General features: G+C 47.7%; 1 protein-coding gene across 1 annotated transcript in view; it reads right to left on the reverse strand.

Moving 5' to 3' along the window:
* Positions 1 to 24,287, reverse strand: part of VWDE (von Willebrand factor D and EGF domains) — a 198,573-nt gene that overhangs the window by 72,575 nt on the left and 101,711 nt on the right. The window contains exons 18-19 of the mRNA XM_063925264.1: positions 14,221 to 14,440; positions 3,967 to 4,101 (exon numbers count right to left, since the gene is read on the reverse strand). Coding sequence (XP_063781334.1) covers positions 3,967 to 4,101; positions 14,221 to 14,440 — 355 coding nt within the window. The remainder of the gene's footprint in view (positions 1 to 3,966; positions 4,102 to 14,220; positions 14,441 to 24,287) is intronic.

Consider the following 24,287-nt stretch of genomic DNA (forward strand, 5'->3'; position numbering starts at 1 on the left):
TAAGGGGGGGCAGGTGTGTGGAATTACTGTAGGGGGGGCAAGTGTGTGGAATTACTATAGGGGGCAGGTGTGTCGAATTACTATAGGGGGGCAGGTGTGTGGAATTACTTTAGGGGGGCAGGTGTGTGGAATTACTATATGGGGACAGGTGTGTGGAATTACTATAGGGGGCAGGTGTGTGGAATTACTATGGGGGGCAGGTGTGTTGAATTACTATGGTGGGGCAGGTGTGTGGAATTACTATAGGGGGGCAAGTGTGTGGAATTACTATAGGGGGCAGGTGTGTGGAATTACTATAGGGGGGGCAAGAGTGTGGAATTACTATAGGGGGTTCAGGTGTGTGGAATTACTATAGAGAGGCAAGTGTGTGGAATTACTATAGGGGGACAGGTGTGTGGAATTACTATGGTGGGGGGCAGGTGTGTGGAATCACTATAGGGGGGGCAGGTGTGTGGAATTACTGTAAGGGGGGGCAGGTGTGTGTAAATTACTGTAGGGGGGGCAAGTGTGTGGAATTACTATAGGGGGCAGGTGTGTGGAATTACTATAGGGGGGCAGGTGTGTGGAATTACTATAGGGGGACAGGTGTGTAGAATTACTATAGGGGAGCAGGTGTGTGGAATTACTATGGTGGGGGCAGGTGTGTAGAATTACTATAGGGGGGCAAGTGTGTGGAATTACTATAGGGGGCAGGTGTGTGGAATTACTATAGGGGGGGGCAAGTGTGTGGAATTACTATAGGGGGACAGGTGTGTGGAATTACTATAGGGGGCAAGTGTGGAGAATTACTATAGGGGGACAGGTGTGTTGAATTACTATGGTGGGGGGCAGGTGTGTGGAATCACTATGGGGGGGCAGGTGTGTGGAATTATTATAGGGGGCAGGTGTGTGAATTTACTATAGGGGCAGGTGTGTGGAATTACTGTAGGGGGCAGGTGTGTGGAATTACTATAGGGGGGCAGGTGTGTGGAATTACTATGATGGGGGCAGGTGTGTGGAATTACTATAGGAGGGCAGGTGTGTGGAATTACTATAGGGGGGCAGGTGTGTGGAATTACTATAGGGGGGCAGGTGTGTGGAATTACTATGGTGGGGGCAAGTGTGTGCAAAAACTATAGGGGGGCAGGTGTGTGGAATTACTATGGGGGGCAAGTGTGTGGAATTACTATAGGGGGACAGATGTGTGGAATTACTATAGGGGGGCAAGTGTGTGGAATTACTATAGGGGGACAGGTGTGTGGAATTACTATGGTGGGGGGCAGGTGTGTGGAATCACTATAGGGGGGGCAGGTGTGTGGAATTACTATAGGGGGGCAAGTGTGTGGAGTTACTATAGAGGGACAGGTGTGTGGATTTACTATAGGGGGGCAGGTGTGTGGAATTACTATAGGGGGGCAGGTGTGTGGAATTACTATTGGGGGCAGGTGTGTGGAATTACTATGGTGGGGGTCAGGTGTGTGGAATCACTATAGGGGGGCAGGTGTGTGGAATTACTATAGGGCGCAGGTGTGTGGAATTACTATATGGGGGCAGGTGTGTGGAATTACTATGCTGGGGGGCAAGTGTGTGGAATTACTATGGGGGGCAGGTGTGTGGAATTACTATAGGGGGGCAGGTGTGTGGAATTACTATAGGGGGGCAGGTGTGAGGAATTACTATAGGAGGAGCAGGTGTGTGGAATTACTGTAAGGGGGGGCAGGTGTGTGTAAATTACTGTAGGGGGGGCAAGTGTGTGGAATTACTATAGGGGGCAGATGTGTGGAATTACTATAGGGGGGCAGGTGTGTGGAATTACTATAGGGGGACAGGTGTGTGGAATTACTATAGGGGAGCAGGTGTGTGGAATTACTATGGTGGGGGCAGGTGTGTGGAATTACTATGGTGGGGGCAGGTGTGTGGAATTACTATAGGGGGGCAAGTGTGTCGAATTACTATAGGGGGCAGGTGTGTGGAATTACTATAGGGGACAGGTGTGTGGAATTACTATAGGGGACAAGTGTGGAGAATTACTATAGGGGGACAGGTGTGTTGAATTACTATGGTGGGGGGCAGGTGTGTGGAATCACTATGGGGGGGCAGGTGTGTGGAATTATTACAGGGGGCAGGTGTGTGAATTTACTATAGGGGGCAGGTGTGTGGAATTACTGTAGGGGGCAGGTGTGTGGAATTACTATAAGGGGGCAGGTGTGTGGAATTACTATGATGGGGGGCAGGTGTGTGGAATTACTATAGGAGGGCAGGTGTGTGGAATTACTATAGGGGGGCAGGTGTGTGGAATTACTATAGGGGGGCAGGTGTGTGGAATTACTATGGTGGGGGCAAGTGTGTGCAAAAACTATAGGGGGCAGGTGTGTGGAATTACTATGGGGGGCAAGTGTGTGGAATTACTATAGGGGGACAGATGTGTGGAATTACTATAGGGGGGCAAGTGTGTGGAATTACTATAGGGGGACAGGTGTGTGGAATTACTATGGTGGGGGGCAGGTGTGTGGAATCACTATAGGGTAGGCAGGTGTGTGGAATTACTATAGGGGGGGGCAAGTGTGAGGAGTTACTATAGGGGGGCAGGTGTGTGGATTTACTATAGGGGGCAGGTGTGTGGAATTACTGTAGGGGGCAGGTGTGTGGAATTACTATATGGGGGCAGGTGTGTGGAATTACTATAGGGTGCAGGTGTGTGGAATTACTATGGTGGGGGGCAGGTGTGTGGAATTACTATAGGGGGCAGGTGTGTGGAATTACTATAGGGGGGCAGGTGTGTGGAATTACTATGGTGGGGGGCAGGTGTGTGGAATTACAGGTTGAGTATCCCTTATCCAAAATTCAAAATCCCACATTTTTGGGTCCCCTACTGAGATAATGACATATTTATTATTTATTATGTGTATATATAGATATAGTATATAGAGATATAATATAATATCCCTATATATGTGTCATAATCTCTGTAGGGTAAACAAAAATGTGGGATTTTGTACTACGGTGGGGGGCAGGTGTGTGGAATTACTATGGTGGGGGGCAGGTGTGTGGAATTACTATAGGGGGGCAGGTGTGTGGAATTACTATGGTGGGGGGCAGGTGTGTGGAATTACTATAGGGGGGCAGGTGTGTGGAATTACTATGGTGGGGGGCAGGTGTGTGGAATTACTATAGGGGGGCAGGTGTGTGGCATTAATATAAATCTGTTTTATTACAGTGGGAGCCAATGTGTTTTAATACTGCGGGGGTCAAAGCATTTGTTTTATTACTGCAGGGCCAACGTGTTTTATTACTGCGGGGCCAAAAAAACTGAGGGTGTGCCTTGGCAATTTTAAAATCTTGTTTAGTGTGCCACGAGTTTAAAAAGGTTGAAAATCACTGGCGTAGAGGGTCAGATGTGGTCATTGCTTTTCTGATCTGACCCTACTGACAATAGACAGAGCCTGAACGGATGCTGATTGGCTAGGGCAGTATTTTAAGGCTCATATTCGTTGTAATTTGCAGCCAATTAGACCAAACTGGTCGTCAAAACCATAAAACTGGTCACCTTTCATAATAAATAAACTGCACAACAAAAACACAAAGATACGTTGGTGAATTTTTACGTCATGTGCATAAAATTTTTTATATAATCAAAAGAAATTTTAAAAAATATACGCTCTCCCCCAAACTATGTGTAGAGGAAATGTAATGGGCCAGGCTGTCATAAGCTGCAGTGTTTAAATACAGTACCTATATGAGAATCAAACACATTATACTGTATACAGTGTGTGAGTCACTATGGACATGTAAATATGCTGTAGCCCTTAGCAACTAATCAGACGTTTGCTTTCATTTCTAGCATACAGTAGATGGATCGAAGGTCACTGCTGATTGGTCGCTATGGGTTACTGCACATTTATTAGTAAATAATCCCAATAATACAGCACTGATAGGAGACATAATGGTTTACGGAAATAAATCTTTCTGGATAAGATATTTTATTACCACATGTTCTTCCGTCTCCTTCATAGCCCTCGGGGCAGGGATCACAGCTGTATGAGCCAAATGTATTTATACAAAGTACGTCCGAATAACAAGGGGTGGATAAACACTCGTCCAGGTCCTCCTCACAAGCCTTTCCTGCAAGAAATCACAGCTTCCTTTAAGCGTTTGTAGAATTTAATTTCAGTAGGGTGTGGATTAAAAGATTGACAATGAATAGGTCGACAGTCAAAAGGGTCGACACAATATGGTCAACAGGTATTAGGTCAATAGGGTCAAAAGGTCGACATGAAAAAAGGTAACTAGTAGAAAAAAGTCAACATGGTCAAAAGTTTTTTTGGGGAGTTTTGGGTGAATTTTGTATGTTCAGCCATATGTGACCTCAAATAGTGGAAACGTGTACCCTCACAGGCTTGCTTCAGGCAAGGTGGCTCGCTGTGCTACCACTGCGCCCGTCACAGGTTACTATTCCTAATCATAGTCCACGTGGATGGTAATTCGAGCCGAAGTAAAAAAAAAAAACATGAAAAAAAAAGTTGATCATATGTGTGTCGACCCTTGTCATGTCGACCTTTTAAACCTGTCAACCGTAAGCACCGTCTACCTTTTATATGTGGACCTTTGGACCATGGTGGCCATTTTGTACCTGTGGACCCAATGCATGTGGCCTATATGGTATTGACCTATTGACTGTCCATCTATCATCCGTACACCTTTCAGTATTGCCTCTAAGCTGTGTACTTTGTAAACCAGAAATTTACAATTCAATGTGATCCATGGTATTTTGCATTGGAAATCTGCTGTTCGGTGCTACTCTCAGAATTAATTATCTAATGCGGGAATTTATAACTACACAAAAACTTAAAAGCAACAGGTGTCCCAGCTGCGGTCTGAGGTACCGATAAACCGAATCAGTATGTTGTTATGTAATTATCATGTAATTATAAAATATTTATTAAAATAGAACAAATGATAGATCACCTGCAAACAGCTGTATTCATGTTGTGCTGCGCTCTGTGTCATTACCCCTCAGAATTAAGGTTCTTCGGCTCCTCAGCACCATAAACAGTGTGGCCACTCTATTAGGAACACGTCTCTTGTTTGAACGATTGCCTGATTTCTGACAGATCGGAACGACAAATCGTTCAATTCGTCAAATGTGTCCGCACTATTGTGTTCTTCCGCAGGTCATCCATTTCCAGATCTGCTGTACATGAAGCCCCATCTGAAGATGTGGCTGACGACCCCATGCATTTGGATGTGGGGGGAACAATATATTGTGCGGTCGTTCACCAGATCGTGCAGTGTGTACGGGCCACGTGATGTACTATTCCATTGCATCTACCGTCGGCTGAGAGCCGTCTTATGTGTACCCAGTTTAATATATGGTAACTGTGGAGCTCACTGTGATGTTGGCCTGTGCTTTATAATATGGCGCTTTATATGGCTGGAAGCAGCCAATAGAAGATGGGGAGGCTGAGGCCATAAAGGGATGCACATGGCCAGTGACAATACTCAGGCAGGCTGTGACATTTAAATTAGAGATGAGCGCCTGAAATTTTTCGGGTTTTGTGTTTTGGTTTTGGGTTCGGTTCCGCGGCCGTGTTTTGGGTTCGAACGCGTTTTGGCAAAACCTCACCGAATTTTTTTTGTCGGATTCGGGTGTGTTTTGGATTCGGGTGTTTTTTTCAAAAAACACTAAAAAACAGCTTAAATCATAGAATTTGGGGGTCATTTTGATCCCAAAGTATTATTAACCTCAAAAACCATAATTTACACTCATTTTCAGTCTATTCTGAATACCTCACACCTCACAATATTATTTTTAGTCCTAAAATTTGCACCGAGGTCGCTGTGTGAGTAAGATAAGCGACCCTAGTGGCCGACACAAACACCGGGCCCATCTAGGAGTGGCACTGCAGTGTCACGCAGGATGTCCCTTCCAAAAAACCCTCCCCAAACAGCACATGACGCAAAGAAAAAAAGAGGCGCAATGAGGTAGCTGTGTGAGTAAGATTAGCGACCCTAGTGGCCGACACAAACACCGGGCCCATCTAGGAGTGGCACTGCAGTGTCACGCAGGATGGCCCTTCCAAAAAACCTTCCCCAAACAGCACATGACGCAAAGAAAAAAAGAGGCGCAATGAGGTAGCTGTGTGAGTAAGATTAGCGACCCTAGTGGCCGACACAAACACCGGGCCCATCTAGGAGTGGCACTGCAGTGTCACGCAGGATGTCCCTTCCAAAAAACCCTCCCCAAACAGCACATGACGCAAAGAAAAAAAGAGGCGCAATGAGGTAGCTGTGTGAGTAAGATTAGCGACCCTAGTGGCCGACACAAACACCGGGCCCATCTAGGAGTGGCACTGCAGTGTCACGCAGGATGTCCCTTCCAAAAAACCCTCCCCAAACAGCACATGACGCAAAGAAAAAAAGAGGCGCAATGAGGTAGCTGACTGTGTGAGTAAGATTAGCGACCCTAGTGGCCGACACAAACACCGGGCCCATTTAGGAGTGGCACTGCAGTGTCACGCAGGATGTCCCTTCCAAAAAACCCTCCCCAATCAGCACATGATGCAAAGAAAAAGAAAAGAAAAAAGAGGTGCAAGATGGAATTGTCCTTGGGCCCTCCCACCCACCCTTATGTTGTATAAACAAAACAGGACATGCACACTTTAACCAACCCATCATTTCAGTGACAGGGTCTGCCACACGACTGTGACTGATATGACGGGTTGGTTTGGACCCCCCCAAAAAAGAAGCAATTAATCTCTCCTTGCACAAACTGGCTCTACAGAGGCAAGATGTCCACCTCATCATCACCCTCCGATATATCACCGTGTACATCCCCCTCCTCACAGATTATCAATTCGTCCCCACTGGAATCCACCATCTCAGCTCCCTGTGTACTTTGTGGAGGCAATTGCTGCTGGTCAATGTCTCCGCGGAGGAATTGATTATAATTCATTTTAATGAACATCATCTTCTCCACATTTTCTGGATGTAACCTCGTACGCCGATTGCTGACAAGGTGAGCGGCGGCACTAAACACTCTTTCGGAGTACACACTTGTGGGAGGGCAACTTAGGTAGAATAAAGCCAGTTTGTGCAAGGGCCTCCAAATTGCCTCTTTTTCCTGCCAGTATAAGTACGGACTGTGTGACGTGCCTACTTGGATGCGGTCACTCATATAATCCTCCACCATTCTATCAATGTTGAGAGAATCATATGCAGTGACAGTAGACGACATGTCCGTAATCGTTGTCAGGTCCTTCAGTCCGGACCAGATGTCAGCATCAGCAGTCGCTCCAGACTGCCCTGCATCACCGCCAGCGGGTGGGCTCGGAATTCTGAGCCTTTTCCTCGCACCCCCAGTTGCGGGAGAATGTGAAGGAGGAGATGTTGACAGGTCGCGTTCCGCTTGACTTGACAATTTTGTCACCAGCAGGTCTTTCAACCCCAGCAGACTTGTGTCTGCCGGAAAGAGAGATCCAAGGTAGGCTTTAAATCTAGGATCGAGCACGGTGGCCAAAATGTAGTGCTCTGATTTCAACAGATTGACCACCCGTGAATCCTTGTTAAGCGAATTAAGGGCTCCATCCACAAGTCCCACATGCCTAGCGGAATCGCTCCGTGTTAGCTCCTCCTTCAATGTCTCCAGCTTCATCTGCAAAAGCCTGATGAGGGGAATGACCTGACTCAGGCTGGCAGTGTCTGAACTGACTTCACGTGTGGCAAGTTCAAAGGGCATCAGAACCTTGCACAACGTTGAAATCATTCTCCACTGCGTCTGAGACAGGTGCATTCCACCTACTATATCGTGCTCAATTGTATAGGCTTGAATGGCCTTTTGCTGCTCCTCCAACCTCTGAAGCATATAGAGGGTTGAATTCCACCTCGTTACCACTTCTTGCTTCAGATGATGGCAGGGCAGGTTCAGTAGTTTTTGGTGGTGCTCCAGTCTTCTGTACGTGGTGCCTGTACGCCGAAAGTGTCCCGCAATTCTTCTGGCCACCGACAGCATCTCTTGCACGCCCCTGTCGTTTTTTTAAAAATTCTGCACCACCAAGTTCAAGGTATGTGCAAAACATGGGACGTGCTGGAATTTGCCCATATTTAATGCACACACAATATTGCTGGCGTTGTCCGATGCCACAAATCCACAGGAGAGTCCAATTGGGGTAAGCCATTCCGCGATGATCTTCCTCAGTTGCCGTAAGAGGTTTTCAGCTGTGTGCGTATTCTGGAAACCGGTGATACAAAGCGTAGCCTGCCTAGGAAAGAGTTGGCGTTTGCGAGATGCTGCTACTGGTGCCGCCGCTGCTGTTCTTGCGGCGGGAGTCCATACATCTACCCAGTGGGCTGTCACAGTCATATAGTCCTGACCCTGCCCTGCTCCACTTGTCCACATGTCCGTGGTTAAGTGGACATTGGGTACAGCTGCATTTTTTAGGACACTGGTGACTCTTTTTCTGAGGTCTGTGTACATTTTCGGTATCGCCTGCCTAGAGAAATGGAACCTAGATGGTATTTGGTACCGGGGACACAGTACCTCCAACAAGTCTCTAGTTGGCTCTGCAGTAATGATGGATACCGGAACCACGTTTCTCACCACCCAGGATGTCAAGGCCTCAGTTATCCGCTTTGCAGTAGGATGACTGCTGTGATATTTCATCTTCCTCGCAAAGGACTGTTGGACAGTCAATTGCTTGGTGGAAGTAGTAAAAGTGGTCTTACGACTTCCCCTCTGGGATGACCATCGACTCCCAGCAGCAACAACAGCAGCGCCAGCAGCAGTAGGCGTTACACGCAAGGATGCATCGGAGGAATCCCAGGCAGGAGAGGACTCGTCAGAATTGCCAGTGACATGGCCTGCAGGACTATTGGCATTCCTGGGGAAGGAGGAAATTGACACTGAGGGAGTTGGTGGGGTGGTTTGCGTGAGCTTGGTTACAAGAGGAAGGGATTTACTGGTCAGTGGACTGCTTCCGCTGTCGGCCCAAGTTTTTGAACTTGTCACTGACTTATTATGAATGCGCTGCAGGTGACGTATAAGGGAGGATGTTCCGAGGTGGTTAACGTCCTTACCCCTACTTATTACAGCTTGACAAAGGGAACACACGGCTTGACACCTGTTGTCCGCATTTCTGGTGAAATACTTACACACCGAAGAGCTGATTTTTTTGGTATTTTCACCAGGCATGTCAACGGCCATATTCCTACCACGGACAACAGGTGTCTCCCCGGGTGCCTGACTTAAACAAACCACCTCACCATCAGAATCCTCCTGGTCAATTTCCTCCCCAGCGCCAGCAACACCCATATCCTCCTCATCCTGGTGTACTTCAACACTGACATCTTCAATCTGACTATCAGGAACTGGACTGCGGGTGCTCCTTCCATCACTTGCAGGGGGCGTGCAAATGGTGGAAGGCGCATGCTCTTCACGTCCAGTGTTGGGAAGGTCAGGCATCGCAACCGACACAATTGGAGTCGGACTCTCCTTGTGGATTTGGGATTTCGAAGAACGCACAGTTCTTTGCGGTGCTACTGCTTTTGCCAGCTTTAGTCTTTTCATTTTTCTAGCGAGAGGCTGAGTGCTTCCATCCTCATGTGAAGCTGAACCACTAGCCATGAACATAGGCCAGGGCCTCAGCCGTTCCTTGCCACTCCGTGTGGTAAATGGCATATTGGCAAGTTTACGCTTCTCCTCCGACAATTTTATTTTAGGTTTTGGAGTCCTTTTTTTACTGATATTTGGTGTTTTGGATTTGACATGCTCTGTACTATGACATTGGGCATCGGCCTTGGCAGACGACGTTGCTGGCATTTCGTCTCGGCCATGACTAGTGGCAGCAGCTTCAGCACGAGGTGGAAGTGGATCTTGATCTTTCCCTAATTTTGGAACCTCAACATTTTTGTTCTCCATATTTTAATAGGCACAACTAAAAGGCACCTCAGGTAAACAATGGAGATGGATGGATTGGATACTAGTATACAATTATGGACGGGCTGCCGAGTGCCGACACAGAGGTAGCCACAGCCGTGAACTACCGCACTGTACTGTGTCTGCTGCTAATATATAGACTGGTTGATAAAGAGATAGTATACTCGTAACTAGTATGTATGTATAAAGAAAGAAAAAAAAACCACGGTTAGGTGGTATATACAATTATGGACGGGCTGCCGAGTGCCGACACAGAGGTAGCCACAGCCGTGAACTACCGCACTGTACTGTGTCTGCTGCTAATATATAGACTGGTTGATAAAGAGATAGTATACTCGTAACTAGTATGTATGTATAAAGAAAGAAAAAAAAACCACGGTTAGGTGGTATATACAATTATGGACGGGCTGCCGAGTGCCGACACAGAGGTAGCCACAGCCGTGAACTACCGCACTGTACTGTGTCTGCTGCTAATATAGACTGGTTGATAAAGAGATAGTATACTCGTAACTAGTATGACTATAAAGAAAGAAAAAAAAACCACGGTTAGGTGGTATATACAATTATGGACGGGCTGCCGAGTGCCGACACAGAGGTAGCCACAGCCGTGAACTACCGCACTGTACTGTGTCTGCTGCTAATATAGACTGGTTGATAAAGAGATAGTATACTCGTAACTAGTATGACTATAAAGAAAGAAAAAAAAACCACGGTTAGGTGGTATATACAATTATGGACGGGCTGCCGAGTGCCGACACAGAGGTAGCCACAGCCGTGAACTACCGCACTGTACTGTGTCTGCTGCTAATATAGACTGGTTGATAAAGAGATAGTATACTCGTAACTAGTATGACTATAAAGAAAGAAAAAAAAACCACGGTTAGGTGGTATATACAATTATGGACGGGCTGCCGAGTGCCGACACAGAGGTAGCCACAGCCGTGAACTACCGCACTGTACTGTGTCTGCTGCTAATATAGACTGGTTGATAAAGAGATAGTATACTCGTAACTAGTATGTATGTATAAAGAAAGAAAAAAAAACCACGGTTAGGTGGTATATACAATTATGGACGGGCTGCCGAGTGCCGACACAGAGGTAGCCACAGCCGTGAACTACCGCACTGTACTGTGTCTGCTGCTAATATAGACTGGTTGATAAAGAGATAGTATACTCGTAACTAGTATGACTATAAAGAAAGAAAAAAAAACCACGGTTAGGTGGTATATACAATTATGGACGGGCTGCCGAGTGCCGACACAGAGGTAGCCACAGCCGTGAACTACCGCACTGTACTGTGTCTGCTGCTAATATAGACTGGTTGATAAAGAGATAGTATACTCGTAACTAGTATGACTATAAAGAAAGAAAAAAAAACCACGGTTAGGTGGTATATACAATTATGGACGGGCTGCCGAGTGCCGACACAGAGGTAGCCACAGCCGTGAACTACCGCACTGTACTGTGTCTGCTGCTAATATAGACTGGTTGATAAAGAGATAGTATACTCGTAACTAGTATGACTATAAAGAAAGAAAAAAAAAACACGGTTAGGTGGTATATACAATTATGGACGGGCTGCCGAGTGCCGACACAGAGGTAGCCACAGCCGTGAACTACCGCACTGTACTGTGTCTGCTGCTAATATAGACTGGTTGATAAAGAGATAGTATACTCGTAACTAGTATGTATGTATAAAGAAAGAAAAAAAAACCACGGTTAGGTGGTATATACAATTATGGACGGGCTGCCGAGTGCCGACACAGAGGTAGCCACAGCCGTGAACTACCGCACTGTACTGTGTCTGCTGCTAATATATAGACTGGTTGATAAAGAGATAGTATACTCGTAACTAGTATGTATGTATAAAGAAAGAAAAAAAAAACACGGTTAGGTGGTATATACAATTATGGACGGGCTGCCGAGTGCCGACACAGAGGTAGCCACAGCCGTGAACTACCGCACTGTACTGTGTCTGCTGCTAATATATAGACTGGTTGATAAAGAGATAGTATACTCGTAACTAGTATGTATGTATAAAGAAAGAAAAAAAAACCACGGTTAGGTGGTATATACAATTATGGACGGGCTGCCGAGTGCCGACACAGAGGTAGCCACAGCCGTGAACTACCGCACTGTACTGTGTCTGCTGCTAATATAGACTGGTTGATAAAGAGATAGTATACTACTAATATTATATATACTGGTGGTCAGGTCACTGGTCACTAGTCACACTGGCAGTGGCACTCCTGCAGCAAAAGTGTGCACTGTTTAATTTTAATATAATATTATGTACTCCTGGCTCCTGCTATAACCTATAACTGGCACTGCAGTGCTCCCCAGTCTCCCCCACAATTATAAGCTGTGTGAGCTGAGCACAGTCAGATATATATATACATTGATGCAGCACACTGGGCTGAGCAGTGCACACAGATATGGTATGTGACTGAGTCACTGTGTGTATCGTTTTTTTCAGGCAGAGAACGGATATATTAAATAAAACAAACAACTGCACTGTCTGGTGGTCACTGTGGTCGTCAGTCACTAAACTCTGCACTCTCTTCTACAGTATCACAGCCTCAGGTCAATCTCTCTCTCTCTCTCTCAACCCTAATCTAAATGGAGAGGACGCCAGCCACGTCCTCTCCCTATCAATCTCAATGCACGTGTGAAAATGGCGGCGACGCGCGGCTCCTTATATAGAATCCGAGTCTCGCGATAGAATCCGAGCCTCGCGAGAATCCGACAGCGTCATGATGACGTTCGGGCGCGCTCGGGTTAACCGAGCAAGGCGGGAAGATCCGAGTCGCTCGGACCCGTGAAAAAAAACATGAAGTTCGGGCGGGTTCGGATTCAGAGAAACCGAACCCGCTCATCTCTAATTTAAATGATGCTCAGTTAGTATTAGTCAGACCAGTACCAGCCTCCCAATTGTCAGAATCCTGACAGGGGTCAGGTAAGTACAGTATACTTACCCTCCCCCGTATCCCCTAACCCTCTCTTCTCACAGCCTAACCCTAACATCCACAGTTGCCCAAACCGAAAATCAGCTTCTAACTGTCCTTTCAAACTGTATTTGAAACAGAAACCGATTAGTTGCTGTGGACAACTACTCTACTTTATATCGCTCCAAAGCTTGAGAAATCTCCCCTTTAGGCTACGGCCACACATAGCGGATAAGCGGGTCCCGCTGAATGGGACCTGATTGGCCGGGAGGGGGGTCCTGTGTTCACACGGATCCTGTTCTGCAGGATGCTAAACGGGACCCGCTTGGCCGCTATGTGTGGCCGTAGCCTTAGGGTGGGTACACACTAGAAAGATATATCTGCAGATCAATTGATCTGCAGATATATCTATGGACGGATCGGGCAGTGTGCTGCATGAACTGGGCGGGCGTGTGTTCAGCTGTCAATCACCGCCGACCGCCCCGTACACACACAGCGATGCGCTAATATATCGGTAGATATATGGGCCGTCGGCTGTGCTCCGGGGCTGACGCGATACGTCTGTGAACGACGGAGTTCACAGATGTATCGGCCGTACACACTGGCCGACGGACCCACAATATATCGGCCGTTCAAGAGAACGGCCGATATATCGGCCAGTGTGTACGGGCCATTAGTGAGCTTGTGGCTGCTGTAGCTTCAACTATCTGTTCTAAGCTGACAGGATTGGAACTTGGGCCTTCATTCCGAGTTGATCGCTCGCTAGCAGTTTTTAGCAGCCGTGCAAATGCATAGTCGCCGCCCACGGGGGATTGTATTTTCGCTTTGCAGGAGTGCGAACGCCTGTGCAACAGAGCGCCTGCAAACACATTTTGTGCAAAACAAGACCAGCCCGTAGTTACTTATCCTGTGCGATGATTGCTGCGATGAGTGACACGGTAATGACGTTAGACACCTGCCCAGCAAACGCCCGGCCACGCCTGCGTTTTTCCAAACACTCCCAGAAAACGGTCAGCCCTGCGATCGCAGCCCTGCTATGTTAAAATACACTCCCCCATAGGCGGAGATTAGTTGATCGCACCAGCAGCAAAAATTTGCTTGGTGCGATCAACTTGGAATGAGGGCCAATGTCCTAGTATCGTATTAGCAATTAGCAGTGTTTGTAGCTGTAAGTCACTGCAGAAAAGATTTCCATCACCATGACGATACCTAAAACTTGCAATTGGACCTGGTGATACACTGCTTCACTCTTGCCTCAACACAACTGCTTAGTGGCCATAACTCAATTAATAGAAATAATTAGCCAATCGCCTAATTATTGATTGCAGCATATGAATAAAATGGTAGCTCCGACAGATTTCCTACCTTTCAAACCAAGGGGACATTCGCAGTGATAGCCGTTCGTTCTGTCCTCACATTTCCCAGCACCGCACGGGTTTGGCTGGCAGTCATCAATGTCCGTCTGGCAGTTTTCTCCCTCAAACCCAGATGTGCAGACGCAGAGATATTCCCCTTTTCCCGGTGGGAAGTTAATGTTGGCAACACACGATCCACCGTTCAAGCAGCCACACGCTTTGACAAAAACCTACAAAGATATTGTAACATGAAATTGGTAAAAGGAGATGCACTTATCACTTATGTGTAATAGTGTGAGGAATCCAGGAGCAGATTATTTGTACCTGGCAGAAGGAGTCATGTTGGAGGGCCTGCGTCTGTGTCTTACACTGAATCCGGCCTTGCCTGTTGCCCCAAGGGGTGTATTGCTTAGCCGTGTAATGACAGTGGAAGCATTAAGGAAAGTGCAGAAACTGGTACAAAGGAGATTTTATTAAATATAACCAAAGCTGCCTCTTATTTATTACAGACTGTCTTTATTCCCCCTTTGTAACTACATTTAGTTTTCCACAATAGGGGCCTGATTGTGAGACATACGCTATGCTGATATTTGTGCAAATGGTCGATGTGTTTCATCTGCGTATGTGTCACAGTAGCTAAACAGTCGCACAGTGCACTGTGTGTATGTACAGAGGGCCCAATTCATGTATGTTTGGAATTGCAGGGCTGCAGGGAACCGACTGTGCCATTCTAATACAGCAGGAGGCGTCTGTAAGAGATAAGACGCCTCCTGCCAGCATTAGCGCTGCGCCTGAGGACACAGTTCCGGATCACGTCACGCCTGAGGACACAGCTCCGGATCATGTCACGCCTGAGGACACAGTTCCGGATCACGTCACGCCTGAGGACACAGCTCCGGATCACGTCACGCCTGAGGACACAGCTCCGGATCACGTCACGCCTGAGGACGCAGCTCCGGATCACGTCACGCCTGAGGACACAGCTCCGGATCACGTCACGCCTGAGGACACAGCTCCGGATCACGTCACGCCTGAGGACACAGCTCTGGTTCACGTCACGCCTGAGGACACAGCTCCGGATCACGTCACGCCTGAGGACACAGCTCCGGATCACGTCACGCCTGAGGACACAGCTCCGGATCACGTCACGCCTGAGGGCGCAGCTCCGGATCACGTCACGCCTGAGGACACAGCTCCGGATCACGTCACGCCTGAGGACACAGCTCCAGATCACGTCACAGCTGAGGACACAGCTCTGGATCACGTCACGCCTGAGGACACAGCTCCGGATCATGTCACGCCTGAGGACACAGCTCCGGATCACATCACGCCTGAGGACACAGCTCCGGATCACGTCACGCCTGAGGACGCAGCTCCGGATCACGTCACGCCTGAGGACACAGCTCCGGATCACGTCACGCCTGAGGACACAGCTCCGGATCACGTCACGCCTGAGGACACAGCTCCAGATCACGTCACGCCTGAGGACACAGCTCCGGATCACGTCACGCCTGAGGACACAGCTCCGGATCACGTCACGCCTGAGGACACAGCTCCGGATCATGTCACGCCTGAGGACACAGCTCCGGATCACGTCACGCCTGAGGACACAGCTCCGGATCACGTCACGCCTGAGGACACAGCTCCGGATCACGTCACGCCTGAGGACACAGCTCCGGATCACGTCACGCCTGAGGACACAGCTCCAGATCACGTCACGCCTGAGGACACAGCTCCGGATCACGTCACTATTTCTGTTGGGCCAGCCTGCGGAAGATTACTCTGGCTGGCCATAGGATCCAGACACCGGTGCCCGGAAATCTGCTTCCGATGAATACTGGATCCATCACACGACAAAACGGGGGCAACACCCCCTCATTTTGAAGACCGCTGACGGGTGACGCCCCTGCTCCGCTCCTCAAATGCCGCAGTATGTCAATCATTCTGCAGCTGACAGGGGGCTGTGAGCAACACCGCAAGACCCGTTCCGCACATGCGCAGACCCCAAGCATCGTGTTTGTAAGAAAACCATTGGGTTTGCGTACAAATATGAATCAGGCAGAGTCACAGCGGCTACTGATACACACAGTCTCACAATGTATCGGGCATTGCTTGGCGGTGACTGAGAAGCAGCGGTGGACGTGTGTGACATATGGGATGTGGTCATAATGTGGACAGTTACAATGTTGACATGTGTAATGTCAACATCACAATGTCGACAGTTGAACATGCCGATATATGCAGAATGTCATTATGTTCACAATGTCGACATCTGAAATGTTGACATTTTGCATGGACTGGAGAGGGAGGGTTAGGCTACAGGAGGGGAGGGTTAGGGTTAAGCACTAGGGGAGGGATAGGGTTAAGCACTAGGGAGGTTAGGGTTAAGCACTAGGGGAGGGATAGGGTTAAGCACTAGGGGAGGGATAGGGACAAGCACTAGGGGAGGGTTAGGGTTAAGCACTAGGGGAGGGTTAGGGTTAAGCACTAGGGGAGGGATAGGGTTAAGCACTAGGGGGAGGGTTAGGCACTAGGGGAGGGTTAGGGTTAAGCACTAGGGGAGGGATAGGGACAAGCACTAGGGGAGGGTTAGGGTTAAGCACTAGGGGAGGGATAGGGTTAAGCACTAGGGGAGGGATAGGGTTAAGCACTAGGGGGAGGGTTAGGCACTAGGGGAGGGTTAGGGTTAAGCACTAGGGGAGGGATAGGGACAAGCACTAGGGGAGGGATAGGGTTAAGCACTAGGGGTGGGATAGGGTTAAGCACTAGGGAGAGGGTTAGGTACTAGGGGAGGGATAGGGTTAAGCACTAGGGGGAGGGTTAGGCACTAGGGGAGGGTTAGGGTTAAGCACTAGGGAAAGGATAGGGTTAAGCACTAGGGGGAGGGTTAAGCACTAGGGAAGGGATGGGGTTAAGCACTAGGGGAGGGTTAGGGTTAAGCACTAGGGAAAGGATAGGATTAAGCACTAGGGGAGGGATAGGGTTAAGCACTAGGGGGAGGGTTAGGCACTAGGGGAGTGATAGGGTTAAGCACTAGGGGGAGGGTTAGGCTTAAGCACTCTAGGGGGGGGGTTAGGGTTAGGCACTAGGGGGAGGGTTAGGGTTAGGCACTAGGGGATGGGTTAGGTTATGGGAGGGGAGGATTAGGGTTACTTACTAGGGGGTGGGTTAGGTTTGGCACTAGGAGAAGGGTTAGGCTATGGGAGGGGAAGGTTAAGGTTAGGCATTAGTGGGAGGGTTACAGTTAGGCTGTAATGGTGGATGTTAGGGTAAGACAGTAGGCAGAGGGTTAGGGTTAGGCACTAGGGGGAGGATAAGCCTACAGAAGGGGAGGATTAGGGTTAGGCACTAGGGGGAGGGTTAGGTTAGGCACTAGGAAGAGGGTTAGGGTGAAGCTGTGGGAGGGTTAGGCACTAGGGGGAGAGTTAGGCTATGGTAGGGGAAGGTTAAGGTATGGCATTAGTGGGAGGGTTAGGCGGCATTGGGGAGGGTGTTTTAGGCACTAGTGGGAGGGTTAAAGGCATTGAATGGGAGCAGCATTTGGAAGGCATGCTGTTCCTTGTAGTGCCAATGGGAGATCCTGGGGGTGGCTCCCGGGTAAGTTAGCTCTCTGTCTGGAAGTGTTTTAGTAATAGCCTTTATCATGAGGCCTACTGTGACAAATTACTTGGCCCTATGTGGGCACTGCTATTATGTAGGTTAGGACTGCTGTATCAGAGAAGCCGTGAAGTGGCCAGCAGCTAAACATGTGTTTGCAAACATTTGTGACTAATTCTCTGAATTTTATTACCAGATAGGTTCAGGGATGGTTACAGGTAATTTTCAGTGTGCGGAAGGGAATTTAGGGGTGGGGATTTGCACCCCCCTTCCTCTTTGTTTGTTGTTTGTCTGTGACCCCTCCCTCTTCCAGCACCTGATATATAATTATCTCCAGGTATGATTGAGCAGCTTCCAAATTGTTTGACATTCTAATCATGTTCACATTTCATCAGTGTCAACATGATGAATGTTAATGTGGTCAATGTTGACATACCAAGCTCATGTTGCACGGGATTGTTGCACTTTAAGATGCACAAAATAGGCGTTCCCAGTCCTTGCACATTCAAGCGCACACCTGTACACCATGGAAAGGGATTTTATAGCACAAAAGATGCTACAGCGGGCTGCAGCAGCGTGCGACAGCATCTAGGTATGAATATATCTGTGGTAAGGGGCCTTCAATAAAAGCATTACACAGTAAGTGAAACATTAGGCCAATAGCTGGGATATTTCTAGGCAACTTCCAGGTTTGTCCTTAGCACTCAGAAGTGTCATACTGTAACAGACAGACAGGATAAATGTGGCCTCTAATTTCCCCTTATTTGAGGGTGCAGATAAGGACTCAGTCAGCGATCACTCATCTGCAGCGGTCCAGCCTTTGATGTCCAGGAAATGTCAGGTGTAATGGCTCATTGAGTGACTACAGGAAATCACCACCTTCTGTTCTTCAAAGGGATTTTATCTCTCTGTTCCAGGTGACATTAGGACTGATTGCAGTCACTAGCAACCACTAAATATACCTCAGATCCCCCAGACTGCCCTCATGTCAGTCTCTGGGGATGCTTACTGTATAATTATCATTACCAATCTCCTCTGGCTCCTACACATTATTCCCAGGTTACCATAGCTAAACATTCTTAGGAAATTTCTCTTTTTGTGGTTAGGGTCTGCACAATTTTTTTTTTTTAATCTCCTGCTCATTCATTATGTATCCAGCGTGGACATAATATAAAGGATAGGAGGAGGGACCAAAATCCACACTCTAATTTTAATAAGCATTATTACGAGGCGTTTATTGGTGGTCACCTGGCTGTGAGCTTATGCAGATGGCGTACAGACTCATTCCCTGGTTTACATGCAGACTGCTACGTCTTTATACGCCACCACCGATTGCACCTTCGAAAACTGCACAGCCTTACGGCAGGTGCAGCGTCCCCATCTGACCATGGAATCCTTTGCTACGTCTGTGCGTCTGGTAATGCAGCCGTCTGCATTGGCACACTCCAATAACACGCCCACTGAACGGACCAATGGTGCGTGCACTACTAACCAGGGACGTGCAGTGAGCTAAATAACTCAGGAGGCACTGGCTAGCACCAGAGCCAGATTTACACACAATATATGAGCCAAAGCGTACATCTGGGCATTATACACAGGTGCAGCAGTATATACATGTGAGCATTATACACAGGTGCAGCAGTATAAACTCCTGGAAATCTGGTGAGTTTTGATCAGAGATGTGCGGAAAAGATACACAGGTGAGGCACTGCCCCACCTGCCATAGACTTTTTACTCCAGAGTTTTGGCTATAAAAATTATTAGAATAATGCAAAGAAGATATTTCAAACATATTCTTTGTATTTTTCATATACTTTATACAGTCAAAACTCTGGCACAAACGTTAGTATGACAGGAAAGGCTCGGCCTCACCCCACCGCACGTCACTGCTACTAACCACCTCCCAGTCACCGCCCAGATACTCCCATCACTTTTCCATCCCACTTCTAACACCATATGATTTGATCACTAGATCTCCTTTCTGAGTACACTCTGTGTAATACTGGGGCGCCGTAGTTTTTTTTTTTAGAACTTTATTCACATGCAAATATTCAAACTGTTTGAACATCAGCATTGCATGTTACTGAGAATAAGGCCCTGTGCTGGTAACGCCATACATAGGATATGCATTAAAACAAATAACACAGCATAAAAGTACATAGCAACAAGGACAGGGGTGAGGATAGAGCAACTCACTGTAGCTAATGGGAGCAGGCATTGGGGGGGAACAATGATCCCGTACCTATGGTATGGACAGGAAAACAGCACCAGAGCGCCTGACTCAGTGTTGTGTTGCCGACAACATGGTGAAAGATCTGCGCATGCTCAGGACCTGTACAGCGCATCCGCAGGTCTCCTTCTGCAAGATTGTACATCGCTCCCCCAGTGACAGCGATGGGTGGTCTACAAAACGGGGGCGAATTGTCCATATTTTGTAGGTGTGCATTAGCCAGGGTCTGCGTATTCTGATGCCTATTTCCTGGCGGGAAGCAGCAGCGGATCACAGACGCTTGCAGGAGCCGCCCATTAACATAAGACGCATTCTGTTGCATTAGCATATTTACACTCAGCAGCTGCGTCCAAAGATGTAGCTGCTGTGCTTCCTGCATCCATCCCTGATCAGCCCCAGAGTCCCGGATGGGGTCAGGGACAAGGACAAGCCCGGGAGCTTACTGCTGGAACTAAATAAAACTGTGGGTAGGGAAGGAAGAGGGGGGATGGCGCATCTGAGGCACGTGTCCACACTCCCACTGCGCATATCAGAGATGAGGCACTCCATCAGCAAATATTATATACATTTTAGGTGCCACAAAGGGTCTACAAAGTTGTACCCTGGGGATCTGGACAAATTACAAAATTACGCTGGAGAGTGTTCTGTGAAGAGAAAGGAGAGAGAGACTGGAAAATAGGGAAAGATGGAGCACAGACAGTGAGAGGCAGCAGCAGCTGCGATACAGAGGCACGCAGCTGGAGGGAAAACAAGCGTGCCTGAGGAGAGAGGGTGCCAAGCAGAAAGGGGGAGACAACCAGTTGTGAGAGGCAGCGAGAGAAGTAGAGCAAGAGAGATATTACGGGTTCTCTAAATATAATCCAGTCACTACAGCAAAGACAATGGGACTTATTTACAAAGTGTCGGCTCGTAAAAACCGCCGTTCTGATCGCGTTTATGGTTTTACGAGCAAGTCACGGCTGGTAACAGCTTTGCCCTTTTCATTTTTGGGAATCAGAAGCGCTAGGTTTTACAACCAAACGCTTTGTAAATAGATATCAAGTATGCCAGCGATACAGCGAGAAAGACAAAGTGGGACAAGCAACAGTTGTGACACAGAAACCTCAAAGTCAGAGTCAAGCTGCCAAGAGAGGCTGGGACTTGTGGTGCACCACAGAGATCAGAGCTGAGAGTACTGTCCACATATCTGCTGTGTCTGCCTTCAGGGGGGAAAGTTGTTCCAGATATCTCACTACTGGTTAGGTGAGACAAATCTAATTGTCTCTCCAATGAACACCCTATTATTGCACAGGTTCTAGCGAAGCTTTCAGTCACACGGCCGAACGCAGGAAGATTGACATGAAGTGGGCGTTTCTGGGTGTAAACCGACCGTTTTCAGGGAGTGCTTAGAAAATCGCAGGCGTGTCGGGGAAAACGCAGACGTGGCTGGGCGTTCGCTGGGCGGGTGTGTGACGTCAAAAGCCGTCCCTCCGTCGTTAGAATCAACGCACACGAAGTGTAACTACAGGGCTGGTCTTGTTTTGCACAAAATGATTTTGCAGGCGCTCTGCTGCACAGGCATTCCCACTTCTACAAAGCGAAAATACACTCCCTGGTGGGCGGCAACAATGCGTTTGCGCGGCTGCTAAAAACTGCTAGCGAGCGATCAACTCGGAGTGACCCCCATTGTCGTAAGCTTAAGCGCATTGCTCATTTGGTATAGGAAACCATTAAACCAGTACCATTGGTGAAGTGAAAAGACATATTTAGTAAGTAGTGGTATTCTGTGTGAATACTCAAGTCTAAAGTGATAAATTCAATTTCAGTATATTCTTGAAACTATATTTAGTAGGTCTGTAGGTAAATTCTGGAATTGTATTTAGTACATTTCAGAAATTCAGTTAGACTAACATGTGCTAACAGTGTCGGACTGATGCATGAAGGGCCCATCGGGGAAATGCTGTTGTAGGGGCCCATGCTTAAGGGTGTGGCCAGGCTCCAGTGGGGCGTGGCCAGTCACCACAGAGGTGTGGCTAACCGTTACAGAGTACATGTTCTGTGCCCCTTGGTAATTATATAGTAAACCATATTCTTGTGAAGTATAATGTAACATAAGTATAATGCATAATTCAGGTGCACTAGGATAGTCTGGAACCTGATCCCTAGAGGAGGCGGAGGGCCCACAGGCAGTGGGACCCACCGGTGGTTTCCCCTGTTCCCCTGTGGGCCAGTCTGACCCTGTGTGCTAATGTTATTGCGATTTCTGTGACCTTTATTGAGAAATATTTAAAGCAACAGTCTAATGGTGCATACACACTTTCTCACTCCTGACTGATATAGTTTACTATATCGCCCAGTGTGTATGCAACTGACGACAGCCGATGAATGGCGCCGCAGGTCATTAATGTCCCCTCAGTGTCAGCCGTACATGCAGCTCAATTTGGACTCATTGTCCAAAGTTGCGTGTACAGCCCGGCCGCGTCATGATGTCACTGTGCAATATGTATGCCCGCTGTCAGGCGACCCAGCCCGGGAGGGGAAACACCAGGCGATGTCGCTCACTGAGCACATCGCCTAGTGTGAACCCACCTTAAATCTCCATGACTCATTCCGGACTTTTATCGGGTTTAGAAAATGAATACAGGTTGAGTATCCCTTATCCAAATATTCCGAAATACGGAATATTCTGAAATACAGAATTTTTTGAGTGAGACTGAAATAGTGAAATCTTTGTTTTCTGAGTGCTCAATGTACACAAAATTTGTTTAATACACAACGTTATTAAAAATATTGTCTAAAATGACCTTCAGGCTGTGTGTATAAGGTGTATATGACACATAAATGCATTCTGTGCTTATGGTGCCCATACACTTGTGAGATAATTGGTGCTAACCTTCGATTTCGACCACATTTGTGAGAGAAATCGAAGGACTGTATGCACATTTTAGGTACCTTTCAACGCGATGCGCGAGCAAGCCGGTCGAATCTCACGTCTCATGATAGTATGTGCCGCACTTAATATTTATCGCATTGCAGTGCGATCGCTGGTGTTTTTAAAAACACATGCAATATATCGCACTGCGATGTGCGATGGGCTCCCGCCGGGAGCGGATGGAGGCCGCTCCCACTCGGCGGTGACGTCCCCATCGCGTGATTGCCATGCGATCTATCACATGATCGCATGGTAATCACTTTGGCAGTTCAGGTGTGATTTCATTGCACCTGAACTGCCGGTGCGATGCCCTGCGATGTCGCGTCGCGGGGCATCGCACAAGTGTATGGGCACCATTCGACTTAGGTCCCATCGCCATGATATCTCATTATAGTATGCAATTATTCCAAAATATGGAAAAATCCGATATCCAAAATACTTCTGGTCCCAAGCATTTTGGCTAAGGGATACTCAACCTGTATACATTTAAATCTAAATATTCTAGTTACAAAAGATTGTCTTCAATTTGGGTGTGGATCATTAGATCGACAGTGTCTAGGTCGACATTATTTAAGTCGACCACTATAGGTCGACAGTCACTAGGTCGACAGGGTCAGAAGGTTGACATGTTCTAGGTCGACAGGTCAAAAGGTCGACATGAGTTTTTTATGTTGGTGTCATTTTCTTTGTAGAGTGACCGGGAACCCCAATTAGTGCACCATTAGTGCACCGTGTCCCCTCGCATGGCGAGCGAGCTTTGGGCAAGGTGCCTCGCTCCGCTACCGCTTCACTCGACACAGATTACCATTCCAATCGTAGTCCACGTGGATCGTTAAGTATGAAAAAGTAAAAAAAAATGAAAAAAAAATTAAAACTCATGTCGACCTTTTGACCTAGTACATGTCGACCTTTTGACCCTGTTGACCTTCTGACCCTGTCAACCTAGTGACTGTCGACCTATAGTGGTCGACCTAAACACTGTCGATCTATACACTATCGATCTACAGACCGTATCCCCTTCAATTTGTATGTGTTGGGGGGTGAATCCTAGCCTCTCTGTTGTGGTTTGGTTAGAAGGAAGAAGCAACAGTGTGCTGGAGCAAGATCCGATTCATGAAGCAGTGCTGCAACAACGTGGTTATCCATCACACGTATCAACACCTCATTACACCAGGGACCCACAAAAGTAGGTGTGGACATTGGTAGGGAGGAAGAGTTAGAAGAAGGTTGGTAGGATTTTATGAAAATACAAGTTTTTAGGGCTCATTTAAAGCCATGGAGACTAGTTGATAGTTTGAGCATGGAAGTGCATTCCAAAGGTGGGGAGCTGCACAAGGGG

This window comes from Pseudophryne corroboree, chromosome 5 (assembly GCF_028390025.1).
Source record: "Pseudophryne corroboree isolate aPseCor3 chromosome 5, aPseCor3.hap2, whole genome shotgun sequence".
Classification (NCBI taxonomy): Eukaryota; Metazoa; Chordata; class Amphibia; order Anura; family Myobatrachidae; genus Pseudophryne; species Pseudophryne corroboree.